The following is a 21,397-nucleotide window of genomic DNA, read 5'->3' on the forward strand; positions in this document are numbered from 1 at the left end:
TTCATTAAAAAATCATGTTTATTTGATGAATATATTGAGGATCTTGTTAGGTGGTTTTTGAGCTTTTTGGTTTTATAGTGGTCGCAGAGTTGACCACACTTGGACTATACTTGTGGATGCCAAAATGGTACTTCCTACTGAGTTTGTAGCTTGTGAGCTGTCTACTACTGTAGATTTGGACTCTAAAGTAGTACTATCTTTCAAGTTGGTCACACTGCCTGCCTGGACTGTACTTTTAGACTCCAAGATGGTACCTTTGGAGTTAGTAGACACATCTCCTACATCATTAATAGTGTTGATTAGTAATGATAGTGATAATAAGTAGTTGCAAAAGTTGTTTGCGTAGATGTCGATTGAACATGTGGTCAAATTGGTGGTCGTTTTTGCCTTTTAGAAAACGCTCGTGCCGGTTCCTTATCGTCAGGTAGTGTTGCTGGAGGCGGCGGTCTTTCGGGATACAACGGCTTTAAACATCTCTGAATAGATTTTAGAAAAACGATGTATTTATTATTATTATTATTATTATGTTCGATAACAAAAAAATTACCCAATGATATGCCTTATTGGTGGCATTGCAGTTGGCCAGTTTCACTTTTTTTGCCGCAGGTCCTTTTTCTCCCTTAACCATTGTCAGACATGCATCGAAAAGTGGATTGTATATGAACCAGTCGGCAAAAAGGGTCCATCTTTGGGATTTCTTCTTGGGGTGGCAATAGTTTAGTGACACGACACTGCTTGTCATGGCTTCCAAGCACATCCTTTGTCCATCCTACAAAGAGAAGAAACTCTTTTCCGGAAGAAGCCAATGAGAGCCAGAAACACGTGTTGCAATCGACAATATCTGATGAAGTTTATGCAGTATTAAAGGTCCTGAAGCATTTAAAGTTAAAGATGCAAATTGCTACATTAATATTAGTGGAGATTTTTGAGCATGTTGTAACAGTCAGTTAATATGTTTTCATAATTTTATTTTTATTGTAATGTAGGGAACTTCCTGGGGATACGTTTGGGTGTTAACTTTTACAAATTTTAGGGTTTTTATTGAAAAGGACTATTTTTTTCCCAAAAATTTACATAGCATACCCATACCAACATATATATACAGATACGAAACTATCTATAAATCAATGAAAGGTGTATGATGAGTTAATTAATGAATTAATTAAAGACCCTATGAAATAATATTTTTTAGCTGCCCCTTAAAGATGTTTATCTGTCAAGTTTATCTGTCTCGACAGGCTTCGAGCTATTCGTGTAATTGGCTCATTGATACCATAATTGGTATGGTGGAATGGGACTGAAAATATTTCTGATTGTCTATTCAAACTGGAAGGCACCCTAAGTTTAAAAAGAGACAATAACTCGGGACAATCTATAGTAGCATTTAAAACCTTATGCATAAAACATAAGTCGAGTAATGTTCTTTGTGACTCTAATGTGGGTAAGTTCAGGTTATCCCTGACCCACTGATGGTAATACTCCTGTCTAAAAGCAGCCACCCTTAAAAATTTATTTTGAGTCAATCTGCTCAACGCAGCAGTTATATGAAGGGGACCACACAATTGAGCCATACTCGAAGATGGGCCTAACAAGAGAGTAATAAAGTAATCTAAAAGTAAACAAAGACAAATCAGTTGTAGACCGTTGGATAAAATCCAGCATTTTCATTATTCATTGCCCTACTGGTCATCTGATTGATGTGACTTGATTAGGGCTGCCATATTTTTAAAAGTAGAAATCGGGAGCATGGCATGTTCGAGTTTCGAGTCATGCCGCAGGCAATTTTTTTTTCGGAGGCATGAATTAGTTTTAGAGCTGGTATTATAAACATATGTGTGTACTTTAAAAATTTTAAACATAAAGAAAAAATAAAAATATATTCTTTGACCTCGTTAACAAAAACAACATGTATTTTATTTTAACGCTACAAAAAAACTAAACATAACATTAAGAAATATATTCTTTAGCTTATTAATTACATAATTAAGATACATATATTAAACACTTCAAAAAAAATTAAACATACCTAACACAAAAAAAAACATATATTATTTTGCCTCGTTTTTGGCAATTATTATGCCAGAGTTACGCCTTAAAATAACTCGAATAAATCCTTAAATTAAAAATATTTTAAGCTGGTCCCTACTTTACCAAGAATGTTTTTCCCATCTTTTTCTAAAAACTCTATCAATCTGTCAATACTAAATTCTTCTGAAATTTTCATAAAATCCTCCAATCTTGGATTAGTCCTCAAATCCATGGCTTTCAAGTATTTACATTTGTTGTTGTCAGTAAAGTCATACCTAAAATTATCAAATAACTTAAAAGAAACTTGTTTCTGAGATCATATAATATACCTACCATTTTTCTAAGTATTCTACGATTCTCCCAATTAACGAATCAGCTTGTTTCTTAAAAATATTTACAATATCTAAATTATCACATTTTCGTACTAGAGAAAGGGCTATTGAGCCATAAAACTTCTGTTCCCTTTTCATCACCAAGGATCGTCTTAAAGTATCCATGATTCCAAACAATTCTACTGCTAAGGCACTTTCGGATTCCAATTTAGAAATTGCCGCATTCATGGCAGTTCCTATGTTTAAAATAAGCCCTAAAATGTTTTTTGTTTGAAGTAAAATAATTAAAGGATAACGAAAACATCTACTTACATAGCCTCAGCGAGTTCGTTTTCAAAAAACATTCTTAGAATTAAAGGTGACGATTCTCGAGATAAAAAATATGATTTGATGGGAACAAAATGTTTTAGTAAACGTTCGACTGCCGGAATTAATGAGAGCCAACGTGTAGGAACAGAACGTAATAGCTCTGACCATTCTTGTTCACAAAAGACATACAAATCTTTAAGCTCTGTAATTTTTTTTGAGCTGCTGCTAAATTCATTGTAACATTTGATTACAATAGTTTCAATATCGTAATCGTACCTTATAACATTTTGTCCATACTTGCCAGCATTGTGAATAATATGGTATACACAGCCAAAGGGTAAAATATTTTTATTATGTTTGTGTAGCTCTGTCATAACACTCTGTTTTTTTCCAAAATTAACCGACGCATTATCAGCGCAGTAAGCAGTGACATTTTTAATTGATAATCCTGCCTCATCAAGACCATCAATTAGGCATTTAGCAATATCCACTGACTTTTCTGATGAATTTGAATAAAATTTAAAAGCTTTGTGCTAACGCCTTTTTCGGTTTGGAAATACCTAACAATCAATGGGAATGTCTTGATATTTCCCTTATTTGAGGCATCTGTTGCAAGGGAAAAAGGATTGTCATTCGCTAAATCCTTCTTAATAATATTTTTACTTTCCGGACCTAAAATTTTGGTGACTATTTTAGTCGCCTTTGTTCTTCCGCATGAATATTTCTCAGCTGTTTTGGAATCCTTGAATATCAGGGGAAATAGTTTTCCAGCACAATCTGCCGAGGCGTAGCTTTGAGCATGTTTTATCGCATGAAAAACAAAAGCACATTCAGCCAATGCTATAGAATCCTTGTCAGCCATAGATGAAAAATACCGATTTACTGATTTAATTTTTGATGTTGCATTAACATTTTGAGTGTGTTTTTCTGTCCTCAAGTGTTTAACAATGTCGTTTTCCCCGCAGTGTTTAATGGAAAATTGACAACGACACGCTCGACATTGTGCCTCAGTATTTAAATTACCTACAAAAATCCAATCATATTTTTCTTTCCAAACTTTGTTAAATTTGCTTATGCTTCCGTATTTGTTGCGATGTTTTACTTGTTCCCGGCAGCGATTCGGTATCGGATATATTGCCGTAATCTTCTACCCCGTCCTCTATCTCTTCATTTTGATCAAGGCCAAGCCAGTCTATTTCCGATTCACTACTACTTGAGCTTAAAGTCATATTTTGCAAAGTCTATCTCGTAAAGAAATTCAAAAAACTTACTTAACTTTCTCACTTCTGGCGAACGAAAAACTAATGAGAACTAATACCGAGCTCGCTGCTGCTACGATCATCTATGGGAATCACCGGTTTTTATAATGTCAATATCAATGTCGTAAGTATTTTCAACTGTCTACGCAAGGGGGCGATCTTTTAGAAATGGAGGAATGTGAGAGACGTATCGATATATTTAACGTACCGATTTAAATGGCGTAAAATTTTATGAAAGCGGGAGGTTGCGGGAGATTTATAATTTAAAATAAAAGGCGGGAGGGTTGACAAGAAATCGGGAGACTCCCGCCTAAATCGGGAGCAATGGCAGCCCTAGACTTGATGATGTGACAACCTGGAGTCAATAAATATTCCTAAGTCAGAAACCTATGTTTCGACACCAATTGCTACATTGTTTATTTTATAAAGAAAAGCACTTTGATCTTAACCATGTCGGCAAATTATATTGCAGAAATATTGTAAGAATATTACATCTGCAATATTGCGTCTTGCAGCAATATTATTTACATTAGCATTTCACTGATATATTGCATTTTAAACAATAATGAAATATTATAACAATATTACAATTACTACATATGTGCATATTAACTTTGCAATGTATGTGCAATATTGTAGCAATAAACATGTAATATTATATTTGTTATATTTTAAATGCAATGTTACTACTAATGTTGTAACAATATTGCAAAAGTAATATATCGAAATAATTATAGCTGTAATATAACATGCCGACAGGGAAGGGACATTCTATTCAAGTGGCACCAATCAAAAAACAAATTAAGGTCTTTTTGCAGGAGCACAGCATCAGAAGTACCCCATGCTTAACCCGATCAAAAGCTTTGGAAAAATCTGTATCCAAGCAGCAGTAAAGTAGTTGACATAGAGCACCAAATTAGCATCAGTCCTTTATAAATTTAAATTGCTCAGGATTAAATAAAGATTTAAAACTCCAGGCAATCTTAAATGACTGACCAGGCAGTCAAGCAGCTATGGTAACTCAGATTGGTTACACACAGCCCGATAATTGGAAATTTCATTTCTACTACCAGATTTAAAACTGGGCTTTGGAAAACTTCTCTTCCAGAAAGTGGGATAAGAACCAGTACCCAGAGATTTGTTAAAAATGAACAGTATTGGTTTCGTAAGAACACAAACACATTTCTTCAGAAAGAATTTTGAAAAAATAATTTTTTACTCATTGGCACATAACTCAGAAAACACAGAAGTGTTCCCATATTTCTTTGACCCCAAAATCAAGAGTTATTCTTACTTATTAACTAATATACTGACCCTTACGATGGCTCTTCTCGGTTTAGAAATCTGCTGCGTCTTCTTATCGTAACTAAACAGTTGCTGAGGGGCATAATAATTGAGACATTCGGTGGCCCACAAATTAGTTTGGGCCATCAGGGGACTGATTTCGGTGACATCGGCCTGATAATCGTCCAAGCAATAACTGAACGACGATTTACTTGAATAACTTTGGAGGTTCTGATAACTAAAAGGATTATGTAACCAATTAAATTGTCTACCTATGTTTTTTTTATATACATTAATTACATGCAATATTTAGGTGTTTCCTTTAGGAGATTTTCCGCTGGAAAATAGATGTCTGTGTACGGTATGGCCATTCTTCTACCTTGGCCTCCTCGGTTGCTTAAAATTATATTGAGAAATTTGGTTATAGTATGATTTTGTTGGGTGGAATTACATAAGGGTAGTATAGTCCTTTAGTAATAAAGATTAAACCTTACAGTATTTAGGAACTCATACCTTTTTTATATTAAAATAATTTTTTTTAAGATAGGGGGTGAAAAAAAAGTTTTAATTCTGAGGCTGATATTAAATACAAGTAAATTTATTGTACTATTTTATAAATTGTACCAAAAACGCCTTGTGCGTGGCCAGAGGCCTCGCATCACCACGCAATTTCTCCAGTTATCAGAGTTTTGCATTTATTTTGAAACTTTCCCAAGCTGTTTGCAAGTATAAGAAAGTGTTTTTATGTTTAGAATATGGGTATCAGTTCGAAATCGAATTAATCGAAACACCATTGTAGATAGGGGTTTGTTAGAGATAAAAGCCGATATTTCGGTACTAAATTCGACCAGGCCGATCGACTATAAAAGCGAAGTAACAAAAATAAAAATGGGGGACAAATTTGATCTGAAAACAGCATCTAACTTGTTACTTATAATACATATTATTTTCGGATTTAATCATATTTTGATAAACAAAATTACACATGTTTTATTTTATAGGGAAACCCTTTTATTACGTATTTTTTTTTTATTTAATAGTATCCCCGATTTTCGTCAAAATGAGTTCATATATCAATCAAATCATATAGGGAAAACGGGAATATAGTTTATAATTCAAGAAGTAATTTTCATTCAAATAAAGAAAATAAGTCGTACTATTTAAATAAAGAATAGAAAGTATTCGCTTAGATGTATACCTTAGAACATTAAAAAGCTAGAATTGGCTTACCAGTGACGTCGTCAAAAATTATTTACATTAATAATAGATTATGATTTAAATTAAATATAAGTAAAACTACGTTTATGATGACAGTATCATGATGTTGTGACAGTATCGGTATTTACTTGTGAAAAAATCGGCTTGAACCGTAACAATGCACAAAAAACTCAAATGAAACCTTTTTCCTTTTTTAACCAAAAACTAAATAAAAGACACAGAACTTTACAAATCCTGAATGTAACCATTAATATAACGGTGGCGATAATTAATAATCAACTTAATTAATTAATAAATCAGCCCCTGTTAAAATAAAACCTATAAAAGAAAAACCATTTATTCCTTGAATTACTACCAATATAAAAATTTTAATGAAACTCAGAGATAAGGCGCGACAAAAGTCTATGAAGCAGAAAACCGAAGGTAGTCTAAATTATTACAGAGAGCTAAAAAATTACAATAAACATGCAATAAATAGGGAAAAAATTAGCTTATTTTCGACAGAAAAAGTTTGGAATATTGCAAAAAAAAACGCAGCTATGTGCCTGATAATTTAGTTAATACAGAACGCTTAAATTATTTTTTTTTTCAAACAAAATGGCATTTAAAAACTTAACATCTAATGAAAAACTTAACTAACTAACTAAGTGATTTCCAAGTGATGGAAGCAAGTTTATCCCCTTCCCTAAAGTGCCACCTCTTTAAGATTTTAAAAATATTTAGACCTATCAGCATATTTACCAATTTTATAGCGTTGTTATATTTATAAGAAATTTCGGAGTTTGTCTATAACTTAAGAATAATCCTGGACTGTCAATTAGGTTTCCGAAAATAACTTAACATTGAGCACAATTAATAACATCAGAGCTAAAAATTACATAAAAGAAATAACCCGGACCTTAATAAAGGCTTTGATGCTATAGATCATAAATTACTACTAGCTAAATTACCGTACTATGAGTTTTCAAAATACTACTAAATCTTTTACGTATTTTCTTAAAGATCGGTGTCACTGCGTTTGAGTAATAAAGGATTCAGATCTAGAAAATTAAAATTTGTCGCCACAAAATGACCTAAGCTACACACTACTTTTTTTTACTATCTACGATATTCTAAATTGCAACAGGTAGACAGACCACTCTCAGATGTACCTGGTATGTTTTGACATACCAGGCTTGATCCTAGCTCAAAATAAAATTAATAGTGATTTAGAAATATTGCTTTGTTCGCTAAAAATCATAATTAATTACTGAATGCTCTGAAGTGTTGTGTAATGTTTGTAAAAAATAATAAAACTGAATTAACTGAAGTTATGAATAGCTTCAAAATAACTATAAGGGGTGACCTATATAACCCATTGTTCATCAAAAGAACAGTTTAGGAGTGGTAACAGATTCAGAGTTAACTTTTACGCTGTGATTGTTGGATTACGAAGATATTGAGTATGGTAATTATTTAAACAGTTTATTTATCTAAAAAAAATTAAAAATTTCAAAATAACTATAATATTGCTATGAATTCTAAATGAATACCTCATAATACACAGGGTGATTTTTATAAGAAGGTCATGCTTTTGGAAGATGATAGGGGACGTTCAAATATAACTTTTGATATAAGATACTATGGGTCGGAAATGCCTCAGAAGCAAAATACAGGGGGTTAAAGTTTTTAAAAAAATTAAGAAATTAATTTTTAGTTTTTTGACTGTTTAAGATATCGGTGTCAAATTTTCTCAATAAAGCTACCTAATAAAGATGCTTTAAATGTAAAAAGTAAATGTTTTAATTTCAACCAGTGGCGTAGATCAGACAGGCATTAGAGTAATTTTTTAATAAAAAAAAATAGTACTCCACTGACAATCAAAAATTTTAAGAATCCTTGGTTTATTTAACGGAAAAAAAGGTATCCTGCATCTTTTTCCCAAAAGGCACCATTTTATCAGAATTTAAAAATAAATAACTTTAATAAAAACTAAGGAAAAAAAATTATTGGATAACGTTCAAAAATACTAAATAATAAATAATAATAATTAATAATTAATTTAAAAGGTGCTCAAAGTGGCCGCCATTTTGTTGGATACAGAGCCTGCAGCGTAATGTTAAATTGTCGTGAATTTTCTGAATAACTTCACCCCTATCTTTAATTTCGCCTCCAAAAGCTTGGCAAATGTCTGAGTGTTTAACCTCTTGTTGAAGATGGGTCAACAGATGCAGAACCTTTTGTTTTTTAATTGGATAAAGTTGGTGTCCAGCAATTTTTCGGGTACTTGTATTTGGTCTCGCACGAACTCATCGGATTCGCCGAGTGTGCATATCCGCTAACTCAATGCCACGCAAATTGCAAAGAGGGACATGATAACAACATAACTAATTGCTTTGACGGTTGCTAGGATATTTTTGACATACGAATCAAAACTTTGTAATAACGTCATCTTCCTGATTAATTTAAATAAGGTAGTTGTTCTGCCGTTGCTTTATTTTGAATGTTATGGAGCGATTTATGTGGAATGAATTGGCAGATATGCATTTAACCCTTGGTGAATCCAGAGAAAATGCTGTATTGGCCCGCGCGATTTATGCTGAACGTTTTCCCAATCGAATGGTCCCAGAGAGAGGATTTTTTCTTAAGGTCAACAGGAGTCTACGTGAGAGAGGACAATTACAAGTAAGTACCTACTTAAAAAAAATAAAAACAAAAAATTAACATGTACTTTTTGTTTTAGGTGAACCCAGGCATAGGAGTTCGTGCAAGACCTATTCGTGATAATGTTGAGGAGGAAATACTTTACAATATTGAAGAGGATCCAAATACAAGTACCCGAAAAATTGCTGATCACCTGAGGATAAGCCAAACGTTGGTTTGGAAAGTTTTGCATGATAACCACCTTTATCCATTTAAAAAACAAAAGGTTCAGCATCTGTTGCCCCAAGACTATGCTAATAGGTTAGCGTTTGCCACTTGGTATCTTCAACAAGGGGCTGAACACCCAGACATTCGCCAAGCTATTTTGTTTAGTAACGTAAATGTAAATTCTCTGTGAATGTTTGGGCAGGCATTGTAGGGGAGAACTTGATTGGTCCGTACATTTTTACAGACGTCTCATTGCAGGGAATTATTTGATTTTTCTTCGAGATGTACTGCCTGAACTTTTAGAAGATGTGCCATTGGATGTTCGGCAAATAATGTGGCTTCAACATGATGGTTGTCCGGCACACTATGGTCGCGTTGTCAGGGAATATTTGAACCAAAGATATCCTAGACGTTGGATTGGGAGGGGGGGCCCAGTGGCTTGGCCAGCGCGCTTTCCCGTTGATAACAAAACCACAACTATAACAAATACAACACCACAAATAAAAAGCACAGCTCTCCCTGTGATTTTTATTTGTGGGGTCATTTGGACCAACTTATTTATTCTACACCTGTGCCAGATGAACATGATCTTTTGGCTCGCATTGCAGTAGCTGCAGGCGAAATTAAAGATAAGGGTGAAGTTATTCAGAAAATTCACGACAATTATACACTGCAGGCTCTGTATCCAACAAAATGGCGGCCACTTTGAGCACCTTTTAAATTAATTATTAATTATTATTATTTATTATTTAGTATTTTTGAACGTTATTCAATAATTTTTTTTCCTTAGTTTTTATTAAAGTTATTTATTTTTATATTCTGATAAAATGGTGCCTTTTGGGAAAAAGATGCAGGATACCTTTTTTTTCTGTTAAATAAACCAAGGATTCTTAAAAATTTTGATTATCAGTGGCGTACTATTTTTTTTATTAAAAAAATACTCTAATGCCTATCTGATCTACGCCACTGGTTGAAACTAAAACATTCACTTTTTACATTTAAAGCATCTTTATTAGATAGCTTTATTGAGAAAATTTGACACCGATATCTTAAACAGTCAAAAAACTATTAAAATTAATTTCTTAATTTTTTTTAAAACTTTAACACCCTGTATTTTGCTTCTGAGGCATTTCCGACCCATAGTGTCTTATATCAAAAGTTATATTTGAACGTCCCCTATCATCCCCCAAAAGCATGACCTTCTTATAAAAATCACCCTGTATATATGTATATAACTTTTTATTTAAATACACATTAAATTTTAAATAAACGCAATAGAAGAAAAGTTTATATGTATAATCTAATATATAGGGAAGATAATCAAAACTGGACAACCCGCAGTTCTAAGTTTTTCTTATTTTCCACTCAATTTCATATAATACTAAAAATCCTTAGCTATGCCTTTTCATCAGTATTTGAAAATGGAAAGTATTAGCATATGGAATGACCTAAAATTTTTTATTAAATATATAAAGAATCATGTTTTAAATGCACAACTTGCTGCAGTGACACGGTATTTGGAGTGTTTACCTATATCACACATTTGAATAGCTGATTCCTGTTTTAAATTTACATAAAGCTAAATTCTTAATATTTACGATAATGTTAGTTTTAGTCTTGCCTCTTTCCTCTCCTATAGTTCTTGAGACGATAATGCACTCATACTGTGATTTCTAATATTTTCTCTACAAATGGGTTGTACGACACATGCGCTGAGTATCAGTTTTAAAAAATCACAGTACACTCCGATTGTCAGAAAAGTATATTCATGATAATAATAATAATATATTTATTTAGATTAAATTTCTCAATAGTACAACTCAGTAAAACAAATAAGATACCATAAATAACCACAAAAGGAAAACTTAGTGGGACGTAATAGTAATTAACGTGGAACGAAATAGTATAGTTAATTATTAAGAAACTGTTTCGATTTTATTTGATTAATAGTAACGCATGTTATAAAAGGGTCTTTGTATAAGATAGTAGATAATTAACTGTTTTAATTTTTATACAAAATTGAATAGACATGAACAAACGTTATGGAAGTTATCAACAAACTCAGAAACAAAAATTAAATTTTTAAAGTCGACGATGTTTTCTAGATAAGTTCTACCATCAATCATTTTCTTTCATATTTAAGGATTAAATCTGATTTTAAACTTATAAAATATAGTTGAAAAAGGTATAGCAAAAGCAATAATTACATATATAGAAAAAAGTGGTATAAATTTTGTTTTTTTGTAAGTATAAAACATAAATGTTAAAAAACGATTAAAAATATTTATTGCGATACAGCGTTGCCGCTTATACCAATAAGTAGTCACAACTTTGTTATTTTAAAGGAATACCCTGTATATTATTTTATTTTCCATTTCGATATCACTTTATAATTGTTCCTATACCGATCTTTAGTGGTTTTCGAGAAATTAATTATTTTCTTTATTTTTTGACCAAAACAGCTCCGAATAAATTTTTATTACTACGGCACTGGAACGCGCAGAAAATTGAAATTATGAGCGTAATCTACGGAAGTATTGTACATTAGTCTTAATTCACTATAAAAATTTGTTCTACATTATATAGGGTTGGTCAAAATTAGTGATTTTACCGCTAGATACAAAAATTGTAAATAATGCATTTTTTAAAATGAAACATCCTGTATATTATAACATATTCTAATAGGAAATTGAAATCCCTTTCTAACTAAGAGGTATACAAGTTCCTATATTTAAGTAGTCCGGTTTCTGAAATAAAAGCAATTTTCTGTAAGAATTGGAATATTTTGACATATTTGCTTTAGGTGGCCATCAAAGGTCATAACGCAACAATACTATGCTATTTATGTTTGACAATTACATTTAGTTGATTAATAATAAATATGCTTAGGTGTTTTTTTAAAACAGTGACCTAAAAATTTATTAAAACGGAAAGAAATAGTTATTAAAATGAAATTTTGATGAATCTATTTATTATTCATGGACAATGTGACAAAATTGTAGCAAGAACATGCAGAAAGTTCAACGAAATGTACCCCAATTTACAAAAAATTGATTAAAGAAAATTGTGCGAATACAATATAACTTTATATAATTTGGTTCACAACTTAAAAAATTATACAAGTTTACCCAATCTGTAACGTCTGATGAGGACGACATCGTCAATGTTTAACCGTACTTTCACGCATATACACAAACTTCCATTTGGAGTGCAGCAGATGATTTACATCAGCTAAAACTGCGTTTGATATTGTGAGATACTTCTGACACGCACTCAAGAGGATCCAAACTTTCTAAAAAAAATAATATGGACAGATGAAGCAAAGTTTTCTAGAGAAGGTATTTTTAATAGAAGAAATCAACATTTTTGGGCTAATCAAAATCCACACGCGGTTAAGGAAATGGGATTTCAAGAAAAATTTCGTTTTCAAGTTTTTTGTTTACTAAAAGACAATCAAATAGCTTGTTTAATTTACGACGGGTTATAAAACTCCTATAATGGTTTTTGCGCTCAGTAATAGAAGATTTTCTGGAAAATTTAACGCTTGAAAATTATAGCACTTCCAATTGGATGGGGCGCTCGCTCTTTGCACTGAGGAGGTGACATACGTGAGTTATTTGAGAAATTCGATGACCGCTGGTTTAGGCGTTTGTGACCATGGGATTGGCCTGCGAGATCACCTGATCATACACCACTTGATTTTTGCTTTTGGGGTAATTTAAAGCAAATAGTATACAAGACACCGGTAAACAATAAACAGGAACTACGTCAACGACTTATCAATTGCATTGGTTAACAAGATCCTCCTGAAATACAAGCAGCGACAACATATCCTGTACAACGCAGGATTTTGAAGTACTTAGAAGTCAATGGCAATTATTTTGAAAATTTATTGTAAATTACTTATAAACTTAGGATAACTTATTCAATCATTCTTAAATTATGAAACAAATTGTATAAAGGTATTTTGTATTCGCACAAATTTTTTTTTATCCATTTTTGTAAATTGGGGTACATTTCGTTGAACTTCTCGCTACAATTTTGTCACATTGTCCATGAATAATAAATAGATTCATCAAAACTTCATTTGAATAACTATTTCTTTCCATTTTAATTAATTTTTAGGTCACTATTTTAAAGAAACACCCACGTGTATCACTATTATTGATCAACTAAATGTTACTGTCAAACGCCAATAGCATTGTTTGGTCATGGCCGCGTAAGGCAAATATGTCAAAATATTCCGATTTTTACAGAAAATTGCTTTTATTTCAGAAACCGAACTATTTAGTTACAGGAACATGATAACTTGTTAGAAAGGGATTTCAATTTACTTTTAGAATATGTTATAATATACAGGGTGTTCCCTTAAAAAAATGCATTTTTCACAATTTTTTTATATAGTGGTAAAATCACTAATTTTGACCAACCCTGTATAGCGTAGAACAAATTTTTATAGTGAAGACTAATGTACAATATTTCCGTAAATTACGCTCATAATTTCAATTTTCTGCGCGTTCCAGTGCCGTAGTAATAAAAATTTATTTGGAGCTAAGGTTTTGGTCAAAAAATAAAGAAAATAATTAATTTCTCGAAAACCACTAAAAATAGCTATATTTAAAAAAAAAATCTATTTTCCGTTCTCCGTAAACCTCTGAGGTACCATCAATCACCCTGTATGTTCATAAAAAAGTGGCATATTAAAAAGGTTCTATCTTTAATATTATAAGGAGTACGTACTAAGTCCAAAAGTTAATCGTTATGGCTAAAAGGACCCCCATTGCCGCGGTTAGCAGGATAATTATTAATTGGAAACCAACAAACAGCAGACCCAATCCGGAGGTTCTAACTCTAATCATTTTTGGGTCTCGGCCGGTTCGGTCCTCCTTACAGACGAAATAGTCGGGACAATCGTCAAATTTCATCACACTTAACTCATAATCTGAAACAACACAAAAATTCAAAAAAGCTCATTCTATGGACGGTTTTATGTAAAACAGTGATAACCCAAAAAAAAATTAGTTTTGTAAAAGAAGCAATTTTTAATACAAATGTGAGTTACTTGTTATTTTTTGCAGCTAAAGTTCCTTCTATAAGGATCACATTAACTAACAAAAGCATATACAATATTTCGTATTACAATAAATTAAACTCCTCAAAATCCTTTCTAAAGGCACTAAATGGCTTCATCTCAATCAAGAGTTAATCGACGAATTATTTTTTGTAACGTTTTTTAAATAATTTAAATTTTAAAATAGTTTAAAAGTGGTTTTCTTTATTTTTATTATGCTTTATAAATGACATATCTGAATTTTTTGGAGAGTGTCTCATCCCGCTGTATGCAGATGATTTAAAAATCTTTAGGGTTATTAGAAATGTAAAAGACTGTGTAAAGACGCAATCCGATCTAAATAACTTGACTAACTGGTATACGGTACGTTATGTCTAGAAACAAATACACCCACAAAATACCACTTTTTTTTCGTTTTTTGGCCTTGTGCTTGGCACATTTAGCCACGTGTTCCGATATAGTAACTCAATAATAAAACTAATAAATATTGGTTGAATAAAAACAGTCCTCCATTGGCTGAAGCTTATACTAAAACAAAAAACCTCCATCAATTCATTAATGAAACAAATATACTGTGGATGTACGAATTACCTTTTAGAGTTAAATTTTTTGACCCCACAATAATATTTCCTACATATCGTCACCTAAGAACAGAACTAGCCTAAGTCACATTTCAGAGATTTTTTTTTGAATACATTGAAATGTTTTAATTTAATTTTTGTTGAAATATGGGAAACGAAATTAATAAGCAAACTTGATCAAAATACATTATAAATACTTATAAAGTTCTACTGTATTTCTAAAATAATGGACATAGGCTACTCGAGTCATTTTGGTTACATATTCAATGTCCATTAAGAAACATAGGCTAATCTATAATTGGGTCTATCAGTGGACATAGAATAGTTTAAATAATTTTCTTAAAATAAAAAGATTAAAAAAAATATATTTGCAATTTTTTTGAGCATAAAATTATACAAGTGACATTGATATACTTACCGAGCAATGTATTTTGTACCCATGGGTACATATCTTGTAAATAAAGAAATATGTAAAGGGTTTTTGACTGTAAGTCCTTTAAATCATAGACTAAATCCTGAGATATTTCATGGACAATATAAGGCTGCTTTCTTTTGGCAGTTCTCACTAGGGTATACCATTGATCAGGGGTTGCTATAGGGAGACTTCGGGCTGCTTTTTCGATTACGCTATGAACGCAATCTCCTTCTGATTGGGTATGGCCACGTTCAAGGTAAGTATGATTTATTGTTATCTTATATTTTTGTGAAAGGTAGTTATAAAGGGCATACAAATTTTTGTTTCTATTCTGCCCTGCACAATTATCCGAATAGAAACAGAATTCATTGACACCCTTTTTAATATGATCTGTTATAAACATTAGAAGACAGCTTCCTATTTCCGAAAACCCTCTTTTTGCAATACATTCATACCACATAAAGCAGTTGCAGTCCTTCGTAGCCAAATCATATATAGTAAAATTAAATGTCGATAACTTAAGCTTATAATAAGCAAGGCCTACCTCTGATTTTGGAACGGGCAATATCTGTTGCAGATCGCAAACAGCCACACACATTTGAGAACTAACTTTTGCATTTTCTTTATCAGAATTCTTTAAATCCCTTGCAATATTTTTGTTCTCTATATGATTCTGATACTGCACCTCCAACTCTATCTTTTCCTCGGATGTAGAATTTTGATATTTGTAGCAAATATCACACAGGTCTTTCTTTGGGCGATGAAACGACATGTTGAATTCCGTATTAAATATGTGTCTATACATGCTTTCTGTAGCAGGCGGAGAGATATTGTTTTCTTCACAATACTCAACATAAAGGCTATACATTTTTAGCACATTAAGTGACGCTGGTAAATACAATCTTGAAGAGTTTTTACGACAATAGTGACTTTCAATGGTCTCGAAGGAATTGATATATTGCTTAATAGTTTGCTTCACTGCCTCATCTACGATGTTATTTTTGGATGCCCGGCCTCTTTTGTCATCTTGAACTACACCTGCACTTCCTAGTTTCTTAAAAACTGTTTTGACTACCTGAGGACTTATGTTTAATGTGTTGATGAAAAAGGTTTTGCAAACTTGAATGTTGCTGTTTTCAAATAGTCTAATATAATGATCGTCTGCTATCGGCAGCTTCATCAGCAGCGGTACCTCTTTTTCGTTGTCTTACTTTGCTTTTACGCTCAACGTACTTTGCTAGAAAATCTCTTTGTCTATTGATATCCCCCATAGACCAGTATTCCTCAAATACAACGACTCTTTGGTCCTCTGTAATTTTTTCGGTACATTTCATTCGACAATTTTGGCAAGCAACTTTTATACTTCGATTGGGTTGAGCATTTCCTTTCCAATTTCTATATGACTTTCCGGAGTTTCGACATTTTTTTATTATTGATCTTTTCCAGCTTTCTGTATTGCGCTTTCTTTTTCGTGACGATTTTGCTTGCTCACTGACATTTTCTTTTTCATTTTCTTCACTTTCTTCCACTTCGGAAGAGTTTTCCTTGTAGTCGGGATCATTTGATTCGTTATCACTCTTAAAAGGATCAGACTCTGAGGAAGATAAGTCTAAATCCATTTCAAGCTGTGTGTTCTGTTGAAGCGGTCGAAGATTACTTGTGGAAGGCAAAACCGAGGGCAAAACTATCATTTCCTTCTCTTTAGGAGATTGTGCCAAATTTGCAGGGCTCCTAATAGCAGGATGATGAGAAGTATCATCAGGCAACATCTGTCTTCTTATTTCTTCAATTGTCTTTATATCTGGAGCAAAAATCGAATTGAAATAAGTGAAAGTTTCGATTATGTCAACTTCGGGAGGTGGTACCAAATCCGCACTTTTGGCCATTATCGATTCCATTGTCAAGGAGCTATTGCATTTAGTAGCTAAACATTCCATAGTCTCCAAACGTGTACCGAGGTCTCTTAATACATCTTTACATTTTGAATCTGAAAGCAAAATGAAGACTTATTAAGAGACTATTCAATATTCGTATAGGATAACACTAAAATTGTTTGCCTTTTTAATATATAGGGTGTTTGGCAAATGGTTGAACAAAAAAAAACAGCAAAAAGTGTGGCGATAATATGCTACTTACTTAGCCTATAAATGTGCCTTAGGCTCAAAGGTTTAGAACTTTTATAAAAATGAATAAAAAAATCCGAAACGCATCACCTAAAACCAAATAACTTATAAAAATGCGGAAGTACACACAGTGGTGATCACATAAATAGCACACCCTAAAATTTGTAAAAAAAAATCTGTACCAATTATTATAAAGAACCAATACCGCATTTTAAAACTTCAATCCGTTTCTCAGTTGACGTGTTTCGGCGATTTTTTATAAAGTTTTTATAGTGCCTTTTTGTCACCATTAAAAAAAAAGTATAAAAATAAAACTTTTTTTTGTGAAATTTTAGGTAAAATACTACTGTAAAATAAGTTTAAGATGTTCAAGAGCTCTACCTATTTAATCCGAAATAATGAGTATAGTTATTATTTTTAAAAAAAATTAGTTTTTTTGCATGCGCACTCAAAAATTCTATAGGTTGTACTTACCTGTTTGTCTTGTAGATTCGAGGTTTTGCACTGCACCGACCATTCTTTGCGTCAGTTTCTTGTACATTATAGCTCAAATTTATTAAACACTTTTTAAAAAATAAGGAAAACCTTTCCCTTTCTTTCTGCAAATTATGAACTTGTCAGATCAGAAGAAGCTTAAGTCCACTATTATGTTTATTATCCAGTTTATTTACCAGAAGTAGCCTATGTTCACATTTATAATTTATTATATTCACATAGGCTTTAATTTGTAGTTAGACTCCTTCTGCACCAAATAATATTTTGTTTTGAGACTTAGGCTATTTATTTTTTCCTGACGCGCGGACTTGTGTATCGTTCGGGAGTTACGCTACTTCTGCACTGAACCCGGGCGGCCCGACTCGATGCGGTGGTGAAGGAATGTCATTTTTGGGAATTTTGGACATAGGCTAGTTCTGATCTGAAGTGACGATATACGAACTGTCATAAATCCAATCAAGCTACTCTGAAAGATACTTAAAATATATTTCAAAAGTACTTGGAAATATACACAGATGAATCAAAAACTGCTGATGGTACAGGTTGGGCCTTTATTATTCCGATAATTAATATTAAAAGAAAATAAGTGTGAGGATCATGGTTCTATTTTTACTGGGAAGGCATTAGCAATATTAAAAGCCCCCGAATTTATTAGTGATGCTAATATAATTTCAAACATTTTAATACTTTCATCAGTTTTGTAATCACTGAAAAACGGACAAAGTACCACTGTTAATACACAATCTTTGGTTACAAATTCACAAGAATACTGTTTTATATTATTACTTACCAGAAATACTTCTTATGTAACTATCGGTATGAGTAATATCTTCCGATCTAGTGGTAGCGGTAGTGCTCGGAACACTGGTGACACTAGTCGCGGTGGTACTGGGGGTGGTGTTAACCGAGGATTCCGACTCCCATATGGAAAAATCGGGTTCGGACTCCCCTTTTTTATGTTTTTTCTTTTTCCCTATAGACCATATGGACGAAGTGTCCGATGTATTCGATTTCTTTTTGCCTTGATCGGACTTTGACCTCTTAAGACTCACGTCGCTACTCTTCCCGCGGTTTGTGCGGCCCTTTTTTGAACTTTTTCTCCCTAATTTCGACCTGGATTTGGTGCCCCGGTCGGATTTTGACTTTTTCAAGCTGATCTCGCTACTTTTCTTGCGGTTTATGCGAGATCTGCTCTTCTTTCGGGCCATATTGCAAGAGAATTTCGCAACAAATTTAAAACAGGTTTAGTGAAAGTGACTTAACAGGACATTTTCAGGTTAGCAATTGTCATTGTTATAGTTAGTAAAAGTGTCATGGATTAATAATTTTTTTTATTTCTGGAATTCCTGTGAAACATGGCCCGCAAGAGAAGCAAAACTCGCACGAACCGAGAGAAAGGCAGCTATATAAGCTTGAAAAAGTCAAAATCCGATCATGGCAGAAAATCCAGGTCGAAATTGGGTAAGAAAAGGGCCAAATCGGACGCCTCGGTACGTTCCTCCATAATATGGTCCTTAGCCAAAAGGGGGAAAAACAAGAAAAAGAATGAGAGCGAAACGACCACCGTTAGCCAAACCAGCGAGATGACGACCCAATCGTAATTTCCTTTATTATTTAAGTAAACAATTGTTTGGAGAATATCATTTATTATAGGGAATTATCTGTGCAACCATCCATGAAACGTAATTACCATTTAACAAGTGAATTTTGTCCGAAAACATCGGCGGATTGCCTTCAACCCGTGGCACCCGTACTATCTAAAGAGGAAATAATTTACATCCTCGTAGGATTCAAACTAACTGTCTTACTAATCACGATGCTCGGAGGGGCCATTTTAGCTATCATGATCAATGCTACCATGTAAGAGATAAAATCTTTACTTTTTAATGGGACACCCAATATAATATACCTCAAATATTTGATAAAATTTTTCAGAAAAATCACTGTTTTTCGTCCATACGTACCAATCTGTTAAAGTTGTTTTTATACTAAATATTTATACAGTGCATCCCAAAACTTATGTCTAAATTCATTTAAAATTCAGGGATGTGTTCGAAAAAAAAACGCTCGGACCCGTCGATTTTTATTTCAAGTTGCGCATTTTTGTACGTGAAGTTTGTATATACAGGGTTGCCCAAAAATAAATTACGACCATCAACTTAATTTTTTCAAACCCAATAAACACATATTCGTTTTTAAAACGTTTAAAATGACGAAACACCAAAATGTAAAAGCGTTAATAATAACGTACAATCAACCCAAAAATGTCGCGCATATAAACGTTGTACGAAACGTGTAAAGTGAAACGTTGAGAATAAGTGTACATTGATGATATATTGTAACTATCTTTTGGTTTAAATAAACGTAAAAAAGGCGTTTATATTGGATTATAAATAACGTGTAAAATGATCAATAAGAACACGTTTTTCTAACGTAATTTCTATTTTGTAATTATTCCTAAAAAAAAACGTTTCAGCAACTTAATTGAAAAACCTTAGTTAGACGTTTTTAGCTATTGTTTGAAATACGTATGCATAATTGCTGCCAGACATAATTAGTTTTGGTCACCTGTCAAAAAAACTGCTTTCCACCTGACGAAAAGTAAATAGCAGGTAGGCACATAGTTGTAACTAGTAGAAAGCAGGTTTTTTGACAGGTTACCAAAACCAATAATGTCTGATGATGACTATACATATACATAATATATACACGACACGTAGATACTGATGGTAATACTTTTGATAAAAAAAAAACATATGACAGTAGTTAGTATAATATATAACTTATCAGAAATGGTAATGGTGGTCTTTTGAAGCGTAGGTATACAAAAAGAATATAATGATTTAAACTTTAGACACCTACCCATAAATGAAAAAATCAACTTCTGAAATCTTAAGATTGGAGGGGTAGTGGTAAGATGAAATTAAAAACATTAGTTTTAATTTTATTAACAAAAACTTTATTTAAAAATCAAAAATATTAACATTCTTTAAATAAGTCGTAACTAAACCAATTTATACCAAAAGAAATGGTAAATATTTTAATGTATATCTACACAAACGTAAACATTAATCTAAGAATAAAAAAATATTAACATTACTCAAATTAAGTTCAACTGAAATAATGTTTAACAAAAAACTGTTAGAATAAAGTATTCTTACACAAACGTAAACTTGATAAAAAAAATTACTCAATCAATGTTTAAGACTAAACGCAACTGAACTAATTTTTAAGAAAAAAGAAGGTTTATAACATGTACATTTACAGAAACGTCGTAACCTATAGATGAGGCAAATATTTAAATCCTTTCACCATGTTTTATGCGTGTGGCTGAATGCTTTAGCCACTCCTTTACGCTCCATGCTACCTTTAAATCGTTTTTTTCGGCCATAGGAAAATTAAGCCTGGCGGCCTCTAAAATTTAATGAAATA

General features: G+C 32.5%; 2 protein-coding genes and 1 long non-coding RNA gene across 5 annotated transcripts in view; 1 reads left to right on the plus strand and 2 right to left on the minus strand.

The window, feature by feature from the left end:
• LOC126749357 (uncharacterized) lies at nt 1–19,245 on the minus strand. 2 transcript variants are annotated; one of them, XM_050459028.1, is made up of 6 exons: nt 18,756–19,245; nt 14,021–14,222; nt 5,513–5,608; nt 5,243–5,450; nt 548–769; nt 1–476 (listed from the first exon to the last, which is right to left on the minus strand). In XM_050459028.1, the coding sequence occupies exons 1-6, from the start codon at nt 19,171–19,173 to the stop codon at nt 366–368; spliced, it is 1,257 nt and encodes a 418-aa protein (XP_050314985.1). In that variant the 5' UTR covers nt 19,174–19,245; the 3' UTR covers nt 1–365. The 2 variants fall into 2 exon arrangements, with proteins under 2 accessions (XP_050314985.1, XP_050314986.1); XM_050459029.1 differs by lacking the exon at nt 5,513–5,608.
• The window catches only part of LOC126749390 (uncharacterized), a 10,297-nt gene continuing 8,144 nt past the window's right edge, over nt 19,245–21,397 (plus strand). The window contains exons 1-2 of the mRNA XM_050459081.1: nt 19,245–19,562; nt 19,619–19,825. Coding sequence (XP_050315038.1) covers nt 19,321–19,562; nt 19,619–19,825 — 449 coding nt within the window. The 5' untranslated portion in view covers nt 19,245–19,320. The remainder of the gene's footprint in view (nt 19,563–19,618; nt 19,826–21,397) is intronic.
• The window catches only part of LOC126749444 (uncharacterized), a 1,242-nt gene continuing 761 nt past the window's right edge, over nt 20,917–21,397 (minus strand). For both annotated transcript variants that reach the window (XR_007665074.1, XR_007665066.1), the window contains exon 3: nt 20,917–21,379. This is a non-coding gene — a long non-coding RNA (uncharacterized LOC126749444). The remainder of the gene's footprint in view (nt 21,380–21,397) is intronic.

The sequence above is a fragment of the Anthonomus grandis genome, chromosome 2, assembly GCF_022605725.1.
Source record: "Anthonomus grandis grandis chromosome 2, icAntGran1.3, whole genome shotgun sequence".
Classification (NCBI taxonomy): domain Eukaryota; kingdom Metazoa; phylum Arthropoda; class Insecta; order Coleoptera; family Curculionidae; genus Anthonomus; species Anthonomus grandis.